Genomic DNA, 16,369 nt, shown 5'->3' on the forward strand with positions numbered 1-16,369 from the left:
TCATGCAATACAAGATGGGAACACCTAACCTCTACCTTGTGTTTGGTTTAAAATAGCAACTTTGTTTTTTAGGATTACTTTCGTGGTTTTATTGGCAGTTTCTTGGTGTCAGTACATAGGTTGGAAGATATACAGTAGACCCCCGCATACCGTCGGCATCACATAACGTTTAATCCGCATACCACTCGCTTTTATCGCAAAAATTTTGCCTCGCATACCACTCAAAAACCCGCTCACCACTGTTCGTCCGAGACACGTCCAATGTGCGCCCTTAGCCAGCCTCACATGTGCCGCCGGTGGCATTGTTTACCAGCCAGCCTCCGCGGTAACATCCAAGCATACAATCGGAACATTTCGTATTATTACAGTGTTTTTGGTGATTTTATCTGCAAAATAAGTGACCATGGGCCCCAAGAAAGCTTCTAGTGCCAACCCTACAGCAATAAGGGTGAGAATTACTATAGAGATGAAGAAAAAGATCATTGATAAGTATGAAAGTGGAGTGCGTGTCTCCAAGCTGGCCAGGTTGTATAATAAACCCCAATCAACCATCGCTACTATTAGTGGTACAGCTGCTGCTGCTGCTGCTGCTGCTGCTGCTGCTGCTGCTGTACCACCATCAGCTGCTGCTGCTGCTGTAGTACCGTCTGCTGCTGCTGTAGCATCGTCTGCTGCTGCTGTAGCACTGTCAGCTGCTGCTGCTGTTGTACCACCGTCAGCTGCTGCTGCTGCTGTTGTAGTACCGTCTGCTGCTGCTGTAGTACCGTCTGCTGCTGCTGTAGCATCGTCTGCTGCTGCTGTAGCATCGTCTGCTGCTGCTGTAGCACTGTCAGCTGCTGCTGCTGCTGTAGCACTGTCAGCTGCTGCTGCTGCTGTAGCACTGTCAGCTGCTGCTGCTGCTGTAGCACCGTTGTTGGTGTGGCTTATTGAGAATACCAAGAAACAATTAACCCCAGAGGATTTGCCACCCAGGATAACCCAAAAAAGTCAGTGTCATCGAAGACTGTCTAACTTATTTCCATTGGGGTCCTTAATCTTGTCTCCCAGGATGCAACCCACACCAGTCGACTAACACCCAGGTGAACAGGAAAAAATGCCTGGAACTAGTGCTCATATTGGTGAATTTAAAGCCAGCAAAGGTTGGTTTGAGAGATTTAAGAATCGTAGTGGCATACACAGTGTGATAAGGCCTGTTCTGGAAGAAAATGCCAAACAGGACCTCCAGTACTCAGGAGGAAAAGGCACTCCCAGGACACAGTGTCTCATCAGTCATTGCTGCATCTTCAATAAAGGTAAGTGTCATTTATTCTTCATTTAGTAGAGTAGTACATGCACAATATATATTGTGCATGTACTACTCTATTATTGTGCATGTATCCTTCTCTTTGTGTGTAGGAAAATGTATATTTCATGTGGTAAAATTTTTTTTTTCATACTTTTGGGTGTCTTGCACGGATTAATTTGATTTCCATTATTTCTTATGGGGAAAATTCATTCGCATACCGATCATTTCGCATAACAATGAGCCCTCTTGCACGGATTAAAATCGCTATGCGGGGGTCCACTGTATTAGTGAAAGGGAGATACTTTGTCAGTTTCAGACCAGAAGTGGCCTGAAATAGTCCTCAAAGTGGAGGAAATATTAAATTTTATTTTATGGTGATTTTCCTGAGGAAAGGTAGGCCCCTACCCCAGTTTTTTTTGTTTTTTTGGGGACAGAGTCCAAGCCACAGAACTATGCCATAATTCTATCAGCTTCAAATTTAGCATGAGAAGTCTGGTAGGCCTACATCTAAGAGAATGGGTCTGCGTGGTCAGTGTGAGCAGTAAACAAAAAATCGGGGCACCCGTATTGCACTGTGGGAACGCCATCTCAGTACACTTTGTTCATCATGCCTCGCGGCAAGGAAGCTCTCACTCCCCGGCGAACCAGGACTCTCCTCTTCCCAAGTGATAGTTCCAACACTGATGGAAGTGGATCTGAAGAGGAATTCTATGGTTCTGAATCACATGGTACATTGTACCAAATGGTACAATGGTACCATATGGTATAGGGTATAGGGACCCCAATGGAAATAAGTCACTATGACTTTTTTGGGTCATCCTAGGTTCTCCACACATATACTGCTATGTATGATAATCTATGTAACTGTATTTGTGTATACCTGAATGAATTTACTTTCTTGTGATGCCACATGCACTCGGGTAAGTAAGTTTATTCAGGTATACACAAATACAGTTACATAGATTATCATGCATAGCAACATATGTGTAAAGATCCTTTGATAGCCCAAAAAAGACAGAGTGACTTACTTCCAATGGAGTCCCTGTATCTGTACCATATGCAATTCCAAGGGGACGGAGTACATCCCGTGGCTCTACACCTGGAATAGACAGTGAAAGTGATGATGATGTGGCCACAATAGGGATGGATAGACCACATGCATCAGTATTGTCCCTGTATCTGTACCATATGGCACCCTGTACCATATGCAATTCCAAGGGGATGGAGTACATCCTGTGGCCCTATACCTGGAATAGACAGTGAAAGTGATGATGATGTGGCTAAAATTGGGATGGATAGACTACATGCGTCAGTAGGTGGTAGTGGTGCCACGAGTATGCAGCATGCAGCACCAGCCCAGGCTGGGACCCAAGCTGCTGACTCAGCAAGTTCAGGACAAAGCACATCATCATCCACTGGTGGAAGGAGATAACTGCAGCTAAAATGTATTTGTTTTTTTTGCAACAATAATGCTTATGTCTCATGTCTATAAGCATAATATAAAATCATACTGGTCCACAGATGAGTAAGACACCACTGTGTATGAGACCTTGTTTCAAAGACTTTCACAAACTGCAGCAGTTCTAGGAACATGTTCAGTGACTGTACATATGTAAATATATAATAGAACATTATTAATATATGTACAACATTTTTGCATGTTTTTTGTTGTAAACATGTTTTGTAAACAATATAATGATGAAAATATTAGTGTGATTATTGTGTTCAATGCAACAAGTGTACATATATACATTATGCATTATATTGGTCTCACAGGCCAGAAACATTACTGGAAAAAAAATTAGAAAAGAAAAAAGTAACAAAATAGTAAAATAAAAAAATGCGACTTTACATAAGTCACCAATGTTGCCGCCACCCGGTCACTGAGGATTAACTTCACACCTAAATATCTTGGAAAGAACTGATTGGAATTTTTTGTTTTGTGTTGTTGTATACCTCTGGAAAAATATTATCTTTAATTCTATAATAATTTTTTTTTTTTTTTTTTTTTTTTGAGATTTGGCCTCTGGACCCTCAAAGGGTTAATTATTGGGACAACCTAAAATACGACCAATCATTCTTGGTCATATTTTATTAGCTGAGAAATAGTGAATTTTTTTTTTTTGTGATGACAAAATGAAAATGAAAAGTGATGGTTATAAAGGAATGGCTTGGGGATGTGATTAATGAACAGAAGAAAGGTTACTTTGGTGACTGGAATACCCAAAATGTTTATTTTGGACTTGTGTTTTCCAACTGGAATTTTATGAATTTTATGTAGAATTTGCCAAATTCCAGACTTCAGGGCACTTTATAAGGTAGTTCTGATAAATGAATGGGCAGTTTCTTGTGCTCAACCAATAGAATGGAAAGTACATTAACAAAATAGCCAGAAAATGTAATTGTGAAATGTAACTGACCCAAAATAGGTATCTAAGTGGGCAAAATCACAGTTGCTTAAAGTGCTTCCCATTCTCCAACTTCACACTTGAAAAATTCCACAAGTTTTCCATAAAATTTTTCATCTTTGGTGTCATTACATCTTATATGAGTGTGAAGCATGGGTGGTGAATGCTGCAACAAGGAGAAGGCTGGAGGTAATGGAAATGTCATATCTGAGGGCAATGTGTGGTGTGAATATAATGCAGAAAACTGATAGTCTGGAAATTAGGAGGTGTGGGGTTACTAAAAGTATTATCCAGAGGGCTGAGGAGGGGTTGCTGAGGTGGTTTGGACATTTAGAGAGGATGGAACAATATAGAATGACTTGGAGAGCAAATAAATCTGTAGTGGAGGGAAGGTGGGGTAGGGATCAGCCTATGAAAGGTTGGAGGGAGGGAAAAAAGGTTTTGTGTGCGAGGGGCCTGGACTTCTAGTAAGCATGCATGAGTGTGTTAGACAGAAACGAATGGAGACAAATAGTTTTTATGACTTGATGTGCTCTTGGAGTATGAGCAAAGTAACATTTATGAAATGATTCAGGGAAACAGGCAAGCCAGACTGAGTCCTGAAGTTGGAAAGTATAGTGCCTGTGCTCTGAAGGAGTTGATGATGATGCAATTTCTTAACTGTAGTGTAGGTGCACCTCTGGCAAGACAGTGATACAATGAATGAGGATGAAGGCATTTCTTCTTTTTCAGGTCACCCTGCCTTGGTGGGAAATGGCAGATGTGCTAATAAAAAAAATACATCTAGAAAAAGATTTTCCACCTTTTTAGATATGTTTTTAAATTGCAACACTGACAAGCCTTTTAATTTTGTGGGTCATGACAGTGAAAGGGTTCAATTTGGAAAATTATAATAGGGTGGCTTAAAAATATGCATAGATCTAAAGAACTGGGACTATAAACATACTTGATGCTTTTGAGATTCCTCTTGTTCATGTAACTGAGAATGAGCTGTCTGTTGTCCCTCTACAACTGTTACCAGGTCATCATCAGCCAAATTTTCACTTCCCTGTATAAAAGAAAATATAATTTAAAATATATCTCTTAATAGTAGGTTGGCAGACAGCAACCACCCAGGGAGGTACAACTATCTTGCCATATGAGTGTAGGACAGAAACTTGTATTCGTTTTACACGATGTTTGGAGTGCTGGTGTCTTCTTTCTGTCTCATAAACACACAAGATAACAGGTATATCTTGCTACTCTTACATACACTTAGCTCACATTACACATGCATATACACATGTATACACACTCATCTGAGTTTTCTTTGTTTTTTCCTAATAGTTCTTCTTATTATTTTCCTTTCATATCTATGGAGAAGCAGAATAATAATCTTTCCTCCATGAGCCATGGGTGTTGTAAAAGTCAATGAAAATGCCAGGAGCAACAGGCTAGTAACCTTTTTTCCCATATGGCTTACTAAAAAATAAAAATAAAAAAACTTTAAGTTGGGATGTTTGAATGTGTGTGGATATAGTGCATATTATAAGAAAGATGGCTGTGGATGTTATAAATGAAAAGAAGCTGGATGTCCTGGCTCTAGGTGAAACAAAGCTGAAGGGAGTAGGAGAGTTTCAGTGGGACGAAATAAATGGGATTAGGTCGGGTTTCTAACAGAGCTAAGGAAGGAGTAGCAATAATGTTGAATGATCAGTTATGGCAGGAAACGAGGGAATATAAATGTATAAATTCAAGGATTATGCGAAGTAAAATAAGGGTTGGATGTGGAAAGTGTTCATGCACCTGGAGAAAAAAGAAGTGTAGAGAAGAGAGAGAAATTTTGGGAGATGTTGAATGTGTGGGGAGTTTTGAATCAAGTGAGAGAGTACTTGTGGTGGGGGATCTACATTCTAAAGTGGGTAAAACTGTTGTGGAAGGAGTAGTAGGTAAGTCTGCATCACACACTGCCCTTAGACACGATATCTCCACTGCCTCCAGCCTCCTCCTCGCTGCAGCATTTACAACCCATGCTTCATACCCATATAAGTGTTGGTACAACTATACTCTCATATATTCCCTTCTTTGCCTCCATGGATAACTTTTTTGTTTCTACAGATACTTCAGTGCACCACTCACCTTTTTTCCTTCATCAATTTTATGGTTAATCTCATCCTTCATAAACCCATCCACTGACAAGTCAACTCCTAAATATCTGAACACATCCACTTCTTCCATATTCCCTCCCTCCAATGTGATATCCAAGTTTTCTTTATCTAAATCATTTGAAACCCTCATCACCTTACTCTTATCTATGTTCACTTTCTACTTTCTACCTCTACACATATTAATACATATTTATAGGCAATGAGGTTGAAGAGGTATGGGGTAGGTTTAAGAATGTAGTGTTAGAGTGTATATCAGAAGTTTGTGGTTACAGGCAAGTGTGTGCAGGAGGGAAGAAGAGTGATTGGTGGAATGATGAGGTGAATAGTAGTAGAAAAACAGTTAGCATATGAGAGGTTTTTACAAAATAGAAGTGATATAATGAGGGAGGAATATATGGAGAGAAAAAAAAATAGTTAAAAGAGTGGTGGAATTTAAAACAGAGCAAATGAGATTAAAAATAAGAAAAAGTTTTGGAGTGAGACTAATAAGTTGAGAAAGCCTAGGAAATGAATGGATTTTACAGTTAAAAAGAAGAGAGGAGAGTTAGAGGTATTGAGAAAATGTAGGGAATATTTTGAGGAATTGTTAAATGTTAAGGATAGGGAAGCCTAAGGATATGGATAGGGAAGCCTACGTAGTGTAGTGTATGTTTTGCTCCATTATTGTTCAAATTTCATTGTACAATCTCTAAGTAATTAAATAATCAACTACCTCATTTTGTGATTTTACTAGTAAGCATAAGTCACCTTATGTAATTTTCTTATTTACTATTGTTTGCTTAAACATTAGCTGAATTGATACTTTCTCTGTCCATATTACTACCTCATATTTTTTTAAATACTATCAATTGATATTACTTACTAAAATTAATAATTACAATTTTTACTATAATTTCAATTTACTCTCAACATTTTTGACATTTAATAACCATTACTTGTCTAATTACCTTTATCTGTTTTAATACCACATTTACTATCTTAGAGTACTCTTAATTACCTTGTACTGCCAAATAACCTCAAGTATAACTACCAGTGCAATATTGAATGAAATAAACATTACTTTTTCACTTTTTTTGTAATCATTATTACTTACTAAAATTTTATTAAACACCATATTTACTACCAGTCAATTTTACTTTTTTACATTAAACATTATTTTATACTTCCCATAACATTTTGTTGCCATCTTACTATCATATTATAACCAAGACATTACCATTGTTATTTTTTACTATTATTCTTTTGGTACTTTAATTGTGAATTTTATTTTGTCTATTTAAATCTAGTTATACTCTTGATCTTGTCAACAACCTATACCAGACTCTAGTGCAATTGCAAGTACCATTTCAATTTGTATTTTTATATTATAAGTTTATATTGTAAGTCCTACTCTAAGATTGTTTTCATATCTTAGTGACTATATTGTGTGTGCAATTAGTGTATATTTCAATTATATTATTGTTCAAGGCCCTTAACTATCTTTTGCTAACTAGTACCAACTACCTCATATTTTTTTTTTCTACTTTTTTTTATTCTTTTGCTACCTTAACTTGTATATTTTATCTTGTCAATTTAAATCTAGTTATACTCTAATTCTTGTAAACAACTTATATAACACCTTAGTGCAATTACAACTGAGAGTCTTGTGCCTTTTTTATATCATTAGATTAAACTCAGTTGTACTATAGCTCATTCTAGCTCAATACATAGTCAGTACCAAAGTCATTATATTAGACCATAGTGTAATTACTAGTGAGAGCCTGGTGCTATTTTTAATTTGTATTTCTACATTATTAGATTAAACCTAGTTGTACTATTGTTCACTCTAGGTCAATACATAGACTATACCAAAGTCATTACATTAGACCTTAGTGCAATTACAAGTGAGAGTCTTGTGCTATTTTTAATTTGTATTTTTATATTATTAGTTTATACCTAGTTGTACTTTAGCTCATTCCAGCACAACACATAGACAACACCAACTTCATTATGTGTATTAGTGACTATACTCTACATGACCAAAATGCTATAGCTATATACTTGTCCAAACTTCCCACCACTACAGATATCAGTACTAAAACTCAACACACAACTCAGGATAAATAACCATAATTTAAACCTAGAAGATGATTGATCACGTTGACCCTGATCTAAACCTACATAATCTGACACACAATCAAAACCTATTGGAAAGTAACTGCCTTTACTACACAGCATCACAAGCCAGCACTATCCTAAACAATGATAAAAGTCTATCAGTACTTAACTACAACATCAGGTCCTTAAGCAAACACTATGATGACCTCCTGGCACTCCTTGAATCACTAAAGACACCCTTCTCCTGCATTATTCTTACCGAGACCTGGCTAAAACAGGACACAATAGATATCTACCCTCTACCAGGATACACAGCAATCCACAACTGCAGACCATACCAAGTTGGGGGTGGTATTGCAATCTATTACTCTAACCAATTATCTTGTATCAGCACCAATTGCTTTAGTGATGAATATGGAGAATACATTTTTGCTAATTTTACTGTAAAAAACCTTAAGACGCCTATAACAATCGGTGCCATTTACCGGATACCCCACACTAACATCCCAAACTTCAGTGAGAAATTAAAGGCACTAATAACAAACAGACAAATGAATAAGCACCACCTTCTCTTAGCTGGAGACTTCAACATCAACCTTGGCCTACTAGATGATCAGCCTGTAACTGATTTCATCAACAATATGAACAACACACTTCTCATACCAATAATAACTAAACCAACCAGGCTCACTGAAACAAGTGCAACCATAATAGACCACATATGGACCAATATACTAGCCCCCCTTAAATCAGGGATAATCACAGATAGCACTACAGACCACTACCCTACCTTCCTCTTGACAAACATTAGTAAACCACCACTTGAATACAACAAAGTCTCATTTAGACTCCATGATGAGGCCTCAATAAGGAAGTTCACAGCTGACCTAGAGACTGTTGACTGGCCTACAGAATTCTCCAAGGCCAATGGTATTGACAACTGGACAGACATTTTTCTTAACAAACTACTTAGACTATACAACAAACATTGTCCTATAAAAATGAAACAGATCACAAACAAACGGCTTGGTTGCCCATGGCTAACCAGCACCATTCTGAAATCCATTGATAAGAAACACCAATATGAAAAGCAATATAGACAGGGCTTAATACACAAAGATATTCTTAAACACTATTCATCAGTCCTCACCAAAGTAATAAAGAAAGCCAAACAACTATACTACTCCAGTAGATTCACTGACACAAGAGGAGATATAAAAAAAGACCTGGAAAACACTCTCTCAGATTCTAGGGACCCACAAACTGAAAAAAAACAAGAATATTGTCCTAACTAAACCTAATGAAACACCACTGCAACTCACCGACACAGCTAACAAGATAAACGACTTCTTCTCAACCATAGGTTCTAATCTTGCCAATAAAATCCCACGTACCAATGCCCATGCCGGGGACTACCTAGATGGGAATTTCCCAAATTCCTTCTATCTTGCTCCAACTGAGCCCACGGAAGTCGCCGAGATTATAAAGTCACTTAAAAATAACTCAGGGAATCTGTCTCATGTCCCACCATTATTGTACAAGAGAGTGGCCCATGTCCTCTCGCATACTATCTCATTGCTTTTTAACAAGTCACTAGAAGCTAGCACCTTCCCGAACCTACTCAAGACAGCAAGGGTTACACCAATACATAAAGGTGGTGACCCTACAGATTTAAACAACTATAGGCCAATATCAAACTTACCATTGCTATCCAAAATCTTTGAGAAGCTTGTGCACAGGAGACTATATTCATTTATAACATCACAAAACATACTCAACCCCTGCCAATTTGGATTCAGGAAAAATAAAAGCACTAACGATGCAATTATAAAAATGCTAGATCTGCTTTACACAGCATTGGAAAATAAGGAATATCCACTAGGAATTGTTATTGACCTAAGAAAAGCTTTTGACACAATAGACCACGGCATCCTACTCCACAAACTTGACCATTATGGTATAAGAGGCCATGCGCTTGCATATTTCAAATCTTACCTTACTAATAGGTATCAGTATGTCACCATTAAAGACACAGCATCAACAACACAGCTACTTGATACTGGAGTTCCGCAGGGAAGTGTCCTTGGTCCCCTGCTCTTCCTCATATACATCAATGATCTTCCAAATGTATCTCGACACCTGAACCCCATTCTCTTTGCTGACGACACGACTTATGTCATCTCTCACCCTAATCTTGCAACCCTCAACACCATTGTTAATGAGGAGCTGATCAAAATATCGACTTGGATGACAGCCAATAAACTTACGCTTAACGTTGACAAAACCTACTACATTATGTTTGGTAGCAGAGCAGGAGATGCGCAAATTAACATTAAGATCGACAACACTCTAATTACCAGGCATAATGAGGGCAAATTCCTAGGCCTATACCTCGACAACAACCTGAACTTCAGCACCCATATCCAACACATAACCAAAAAAGTATCCAAAACGGTTGGGATCCTCTCCAAGATACGATACTACGTGCCGCAAACTGCCCTTCTCACACTATACCATTCACTTATATATCCATACCTCACCTATGCTATCTGTGCTTGGGGTTCAACTGCAGCAACACACCTAAAGCCAATAATAACCCAACAAAAAGCCGCAGTAAGAATAATCACTAAATCCCATCCCTGGCAACACACCCCCCCCCACTCTTCATAGATCTAAACTTACTCCCTGTTCAGTACATCCACACTTACTACTGTGCAATCTACATCTACAGGACCTTAAATTCCAATATTAACCTTGACCTAAAAAGCTTTCTTGATAGTTGTGACAGAACCCACAGGCACAACACCAGACACAAACATCTCTATGACATTCCCCATGTCCGACTAAACCTTTACAAAAATTCAATGTATGTCAAAGGCCCTAAAATCTGGAACACCCTACCTGAAAATTCCAAAACTGCAGACACATTCATCACCTTCAAAACTACCATCAGAAAACATCTTATCTCCCTGATACACCCTGTCAACTAATAATACAAATACCACCTGGTGGTTCACACTTACACTCACCCATTTGACTATAAACAGAAATATCAATCTCAAAATAATGAATCTTAACTAGTCAAAAGTTGGCCTGTGATACTCCAATACTGAAACTATGTATAGTGCCAAAACAAAAGCATTCACATTGCTAAACTCACAACTAGTATTTAGTCACTTAGCCATAATACCAACTTATCTCATAATTTTGTAACATTTTAAACCTAAGATTTAATATAAGTCTGCCCGAAATGCCTAGCCATGCTAGGCGTTCTAGTGGTACACTCTGTAATTATTATTTTACTACATGTAAACCACACAATAACCAAATTCTGTAAACTCAGCATTGTAATACTTATATAGAATAAAGTTTGAATTTCATGTACTGGGCAGGGAAAAATAACATCTTGTAGGAGTGAGGAAGTGCCAGATGTGAGTGTGGGGGATGTGCATGAAGCAGTGGATAGAGAATGAAAGGGGGTAAAGCAGCTGGGATTGATGGGATATGGACAGAAATGTTAAAAGCAGGGAGGAGGGGATATAGTTTTGGAATGGTTAGTTCTTATATTTAATAAATGTATGAAAGAGGAAAAGGTTCCTAGGGATTGGCAGGGAACATGCATAGTTCCTTTTTATAAAGGAAAAGGAGACAAAACAGTGTAAAAATTATAGGGGAATAAGCCTGTTGAGTATACCTGGTAAAGTGTATGGTAGAGTCATTAGTGAAAGAATTAAGAGTAAGATGGAGAGCAGGACAGCAGATGGAGGAGTAGGCTTCAGGAAGGATAGGGTGTGTGTAGACCAAGTGTTTACAGTGAAGCATATAGGCAAACAGTATATTGATAAAGGTAAAGAGGTTTTTATGGCATTTATGGATTTGTAATAATGTTGGTAGAATTATCGACAATATGTAAAGTAAAAGGACACAAGTGCAACTAATGTGACATTTTTATTGTGGCAACGTTTCGCTCTCCAGCTCTGTCAAGCCGTTACAAGCAATATATGGACACAGAGAGTATATACAGTGGACCCCCGCATAACGATTTTAATCCGTGCAAGAGGGGTAATTGTTATGCGAAATAATCGGTATGTGAATGAATTTTCCCCATAAGAAATAATGGAAATCAAATTAATCCGTGCAAGACACCCAAAAGTATGAAAAAAAATTTTTTACCACATGAAATATACATTTTCCCACACACAAAGAGAAGGATACATGCACAATAGTAGAGTAGTACATGCACAGTATATATTGTGCATGTACTAGTCTACTAAATGAAGAATAAATGACACTTACCTTTATTGAAGATGCAGCAATGACTGATGAGACACTGTGTCCTGGGAGTGCCTTTTCCTCCTGAGTACTGTAGGTCCTGTTTGGCATTTTCTTCCAGAACAGGCCTTATCACACTGTGTATGCCACTACGATTCTTAAATCTCTCAAACCAACCTTTGCTGGCTTTAAATTCACCAATATGAGCACTAGTTCCAGGCATTTTTTCCTGTTCACCTGGGTGTTAGTCGACTTGTGTGGGTTGCATCCTGGGAGACAAGATTAAGGACCCCAATGGAAATAAGTTAGACAGTCTTCGATGACACTGACATTCTTGGGTTATCCTGGGTGGCAAATCCTCTGGGGTTAATTGTTTCTTGGTATTCTCAATAAGCCACACCAACAACGGTGCTACAGCAGCAGCAGCAGCTGACGGTGGTACAGCAGCAACAGGCGATGCTACAGCAGCAGCAGACGATGCTACAGCAGCAGCAGACGATGCTACAGCAGCAGCAGACGATGCTACAGCAGCAGCAGCAGCTGACGGTGGTACAGCAGCAACAGACGATGCTACAGCAGCAACAGACGATGTTACAGCAGCAGCAGACGATGCTACAGCAGCAGCAGCAGCTGACGGTGGTACAGCAGCAACAGACGACGCTACAGCAGCAACAGACGATGTTACAGCAGCAGCAGACGATGCTACAGCAGCAGCAGCAGCTGACAGTGCAGCAGCAGCAGCAGCTGACAGTGCAGCAGCAGCAGCAGCTGACAGTGCAGCAGCAGCAGCAGCTGACAGTGCAGCAGCAGCAGCTGACAGTGCAGCAGCAGCTGTACCACCAATAGTAGCGATGGTTGATTGGGGTTTATTATACAACCTGGCCAGCTCGGAGACACGCACTCCACTTTCATACTTATCAATGATCTTTTTCTTCATCTCTATTGTAATTCTCACCCTTATTGCTGTAGGGTTGGCACTAGAAGCTTTCTTGGGGCCCATGGTCACTTATTTTCCAGAAAAAGCACCGAAAACACTGTAATAATACGAAATATTCCGATTGTATGCTTGGATGTTACCGCGGAGGCTGGCTGGTAAACAATGCCACCGGCGGAACATGTGAGCGTGGCTCAGGCCGCACATTGGACGCGTCTCGGACGAAAATCGGTGAGCGGGTTTTTAAGCGGTATGTGAGGCAAAATTTTTGCGATTAAAGCAAGCGGTATGCGGATTAATCGCTATGTGATGCCATCGGTATGCGGGGGTCCACTGTATAGGCTTAGAGCGAGGTGTAATACTAGCAGCAGTAGTAATATAAGTTGTAGTAGTAGTAGTAATACAATTAATTTTCACATGAGTAAAAGGATATAAAAGCTATTATTTGGGTAGCATAAAAATAAGTTAGACAGATATTTCTATTGGAGGTTGAATTAGAGAAGGCCTGTTTCAGTGTTCATCCTCTGTAATGTTCTTGTGTGGTATTAACAGGAGAGATTACGTGATGGCAGGGTTTACAATTTTCAGGAGGATTCTTGCTAAGTCTTCAGAGATGGTGAAGCTACCTTTGTTTTGTTTAATTGTATTAGAAACAGTGATTAGTGATGATTCAGGGCACTTGCATCTGCGGAAATTAGTTTCTTTGATCACTAATTGGGCGTCCCTGAATTTCATGAGATGGTTGGTGGAATTCCGGTGTTGTGTGCAGGCATTGTTCAAGTTTTCATTCCTACAGGCATAAATGTGTTCATTGAGGTGGGTGTCGAGGTTTCTTGCTGTTTCACCTACATAAATCTTGTCGCAGCCTCCACAGGGTATAGAGTAAACCCCTGCATTGACTGGTTCATGGTACTTGGATTCTGTACTGGTTAGATCCTTTATTTAAGTGCTGGAAGCGATGGCAACTCTGGTGTTAGTTGTGAAAGTACTTTAGAAACGTTCAGTGCAACCTGGCTGTTGAGAAGAATTATAACTTTGATAGGAGTGATGTTGATGCATGGAGAATTAATGATCTGAAGAACTCTTTTCTTGCAATCTTTGATGAAAAAGGAAGGAAAATGTAAATCAGTGAAGGTTTGGTGAATATATGTACATTCCTCGTCAAGAAACTCAGGACTACAAATTCGGTATGCTCTTAGGAAAAATCCGATGATGATGCCTCTTTTGGTCTTAGTAGTATCTTGACTGGAATAGAAGTGTGTGAGATCATTTTTATTTGTAGGTTTCCGGTAAACTTGAAATCTTAGGTTATCTACTTTGTGAATGAGGACGTCTAGAAAAGGTAGCTTATCATTGGACTCTTCTTCTAGGGTAAACTGGATTGCCGGTTCAACTGCGTTGAGCCTTGCCTGAAGATTCCATACATCAAAACGTTTGGGAGTTATTATGAGGACATCGTCCACGTAACGTAACCAAGTGACGCTTGAAGGGATGATGTTGGCAGAAAGTTCAGACTCTAGGTGTTCCATGTACAAGTTGGCTAAGACAGCACTGATGGGGGGCCCTATTCCCATGCAGTAGGTTTGTTTGTAGAGCCTGTTATTGAAAGAAAAACAGTAGAAATTAACACAGAGTTCAATCAAGTAAACAAAATCTCTGGGAGGCAGAGGAAGATTAAGGTCCTGATTGACTTTACATCGTAGAACCTCGATGGCTTTTGTGGTAGGTACTTTAGTGAAGAGGGAAGTCACATCCAAACTGCTTAGTTTCTTGTTACGGATGGAGAGGTTTCGGATGCGGTTGAGAAGGTTGCATGAATGCTCAAGATGAGCGGGGCTGATGGTCCCCAAAAGGCAGGAAAGATGTTTGGCAAGAACTCCAGCTAGTTTGTGTGGTGCACTGCCTATACCTAACATGATTAGTCTGAGAGGAAAAAACATTGCTACAATAAAAATGTCACATTAGTTGCACTTGTGTCCTTTTACTTTACATTTATGGATTTGGAAAAGGCATATGATAGGGTGAATACGGGGGCAATGTGACAGATATTGCAAATGTATGGAATAGGAGGTAGGTTACTGAAAGCAGTGAAGATATTTATGAGAATAGTAGATCAAGTGTTTACATTAAAGCATATACGTATGTGAACAGTATTTAAATAAAGGTAGGGAAGTTTTCATTGCATTTATGGGTTTAGAAAGGCAAATGTTAGAGTGGATAGGGGAGCACTGTGGCAGGTGTTACAAGTGTGTGGAATAGGTAGTAAGTTACTAAAGGCTGTAATGAGTTTTTATGAGGATAGTGAGGCTCAGGTTAGGATGTATAGGAGAGAGGGAGATTATTTTCCAGTAAAAGTAGGTCTTAGACAGGGATGTGTAATGTCACCATGGTTGCTTAATATATTTATTGATGGGGTTGTGAAAGAAGTAAATGCTAGGGTGCTGGGGAAAGGGGTGGGATTAAATTATGGGGAATCAAATACAAAATGGGAGTTGACACAGTTACTTCTTGCTGATGATACTGTGCTCATGGGAGATTCTAAAGAAAAGTTGCAAAGGTTAGTGGACGAGTTTGGGAGTGTGTGTAAAGGTAGAAAGTTGAAAGTGAACATAGATAAGAGTAAGGTGATGAGGGTATCAAACGATTTAGATAAAGAAAAATTAGATATCACATTGGAGAGAGGGATTATGGAAGAAGTGAATGTTTTCAGATATCTGGGAGTTGATGTATCAGCGGATGGGTTTATGAAGGATGAGGTTAATCACAGAACGATGAAGTAAAAAAGGTGAGTGGTGCACTGACATACTTGTGGAGACAAAAAACATTAATCATGGAGGCAAAGAAGGGAATGTATGAAAGTATAGTGGTACCAACACTCTTATATGGGTGTGAAGCTTGGGTTGTAAATGCTGCAGTGAGGAGGCGGCTGAAGGCAGTGGAGATGTCCTGTCTAAGGGCAATGTGTGGTGTAAATATTATGCAGAGAATTCGGAGTGTGGAAATTAGGAGGTGTGGAGTTAATAAAAGTATTAATCAGAGGGCTGAAGAGGGGTTGTTGAGGTGGTTTGGCCATTTAGAGAGAATGGATCAAAGTATAATGACTTGGAGAGTGTTTAAATCTGTAGGGGAGGAAGGCAGGGTAGGGGTTGTCCTCGAAAAAGGTTGGAGGGAGGGGATAAAAGAGGTTTTGTGGGCTAGGGGCTTGGACTTCCAGCAAGCATGTGTG

General features: G+C 39.2%; 1 protein-coding gene across 3 annotated transcripts in view; it reads right to left on the reverse strand.

The window, feature by feature from the left end:
* Edem2 (ER degradation enhancer, mannosidase alpha-like 2) overlaps positions 1–16,369 on the reverse strand; it is a 285,175-nt gene that overhangs the window by 58,718 nt on the left and 210,088 nt on the right. For 2 of the 3 annotated variants that reach the window (XM_070086564.1, XM_070086565.1), the window contains one exon: positions 4,640–4,741. In XM_070086564.1, the coding sequence (XP_069942665.1) occupies positions 4,640–4,741 (102 nt within the window). Of the gene's footprint in view, positions 1–4,639; positions 4,742–13,474; positions 14,740–16,369 lie in introns of those variants that run through there. The other variant, XM_070086566.1, reaches the window with a different exon arrangement.

Source organism: Cherax quadricarinatus, chromosome 19 (genome assembly GCF_038502225.1).
Source record: "Cherax quadricarinatus isolate ZL_2023a chromosome 19, ASM3850222v1, whole genome shotgun sequence".
Lineage (NCBI taxonomy): Eukaryota > Metazoa > Arthropoda > Malacostraca > Decapoda > Parastacidae > Cherax > Cherax quadricarinatus.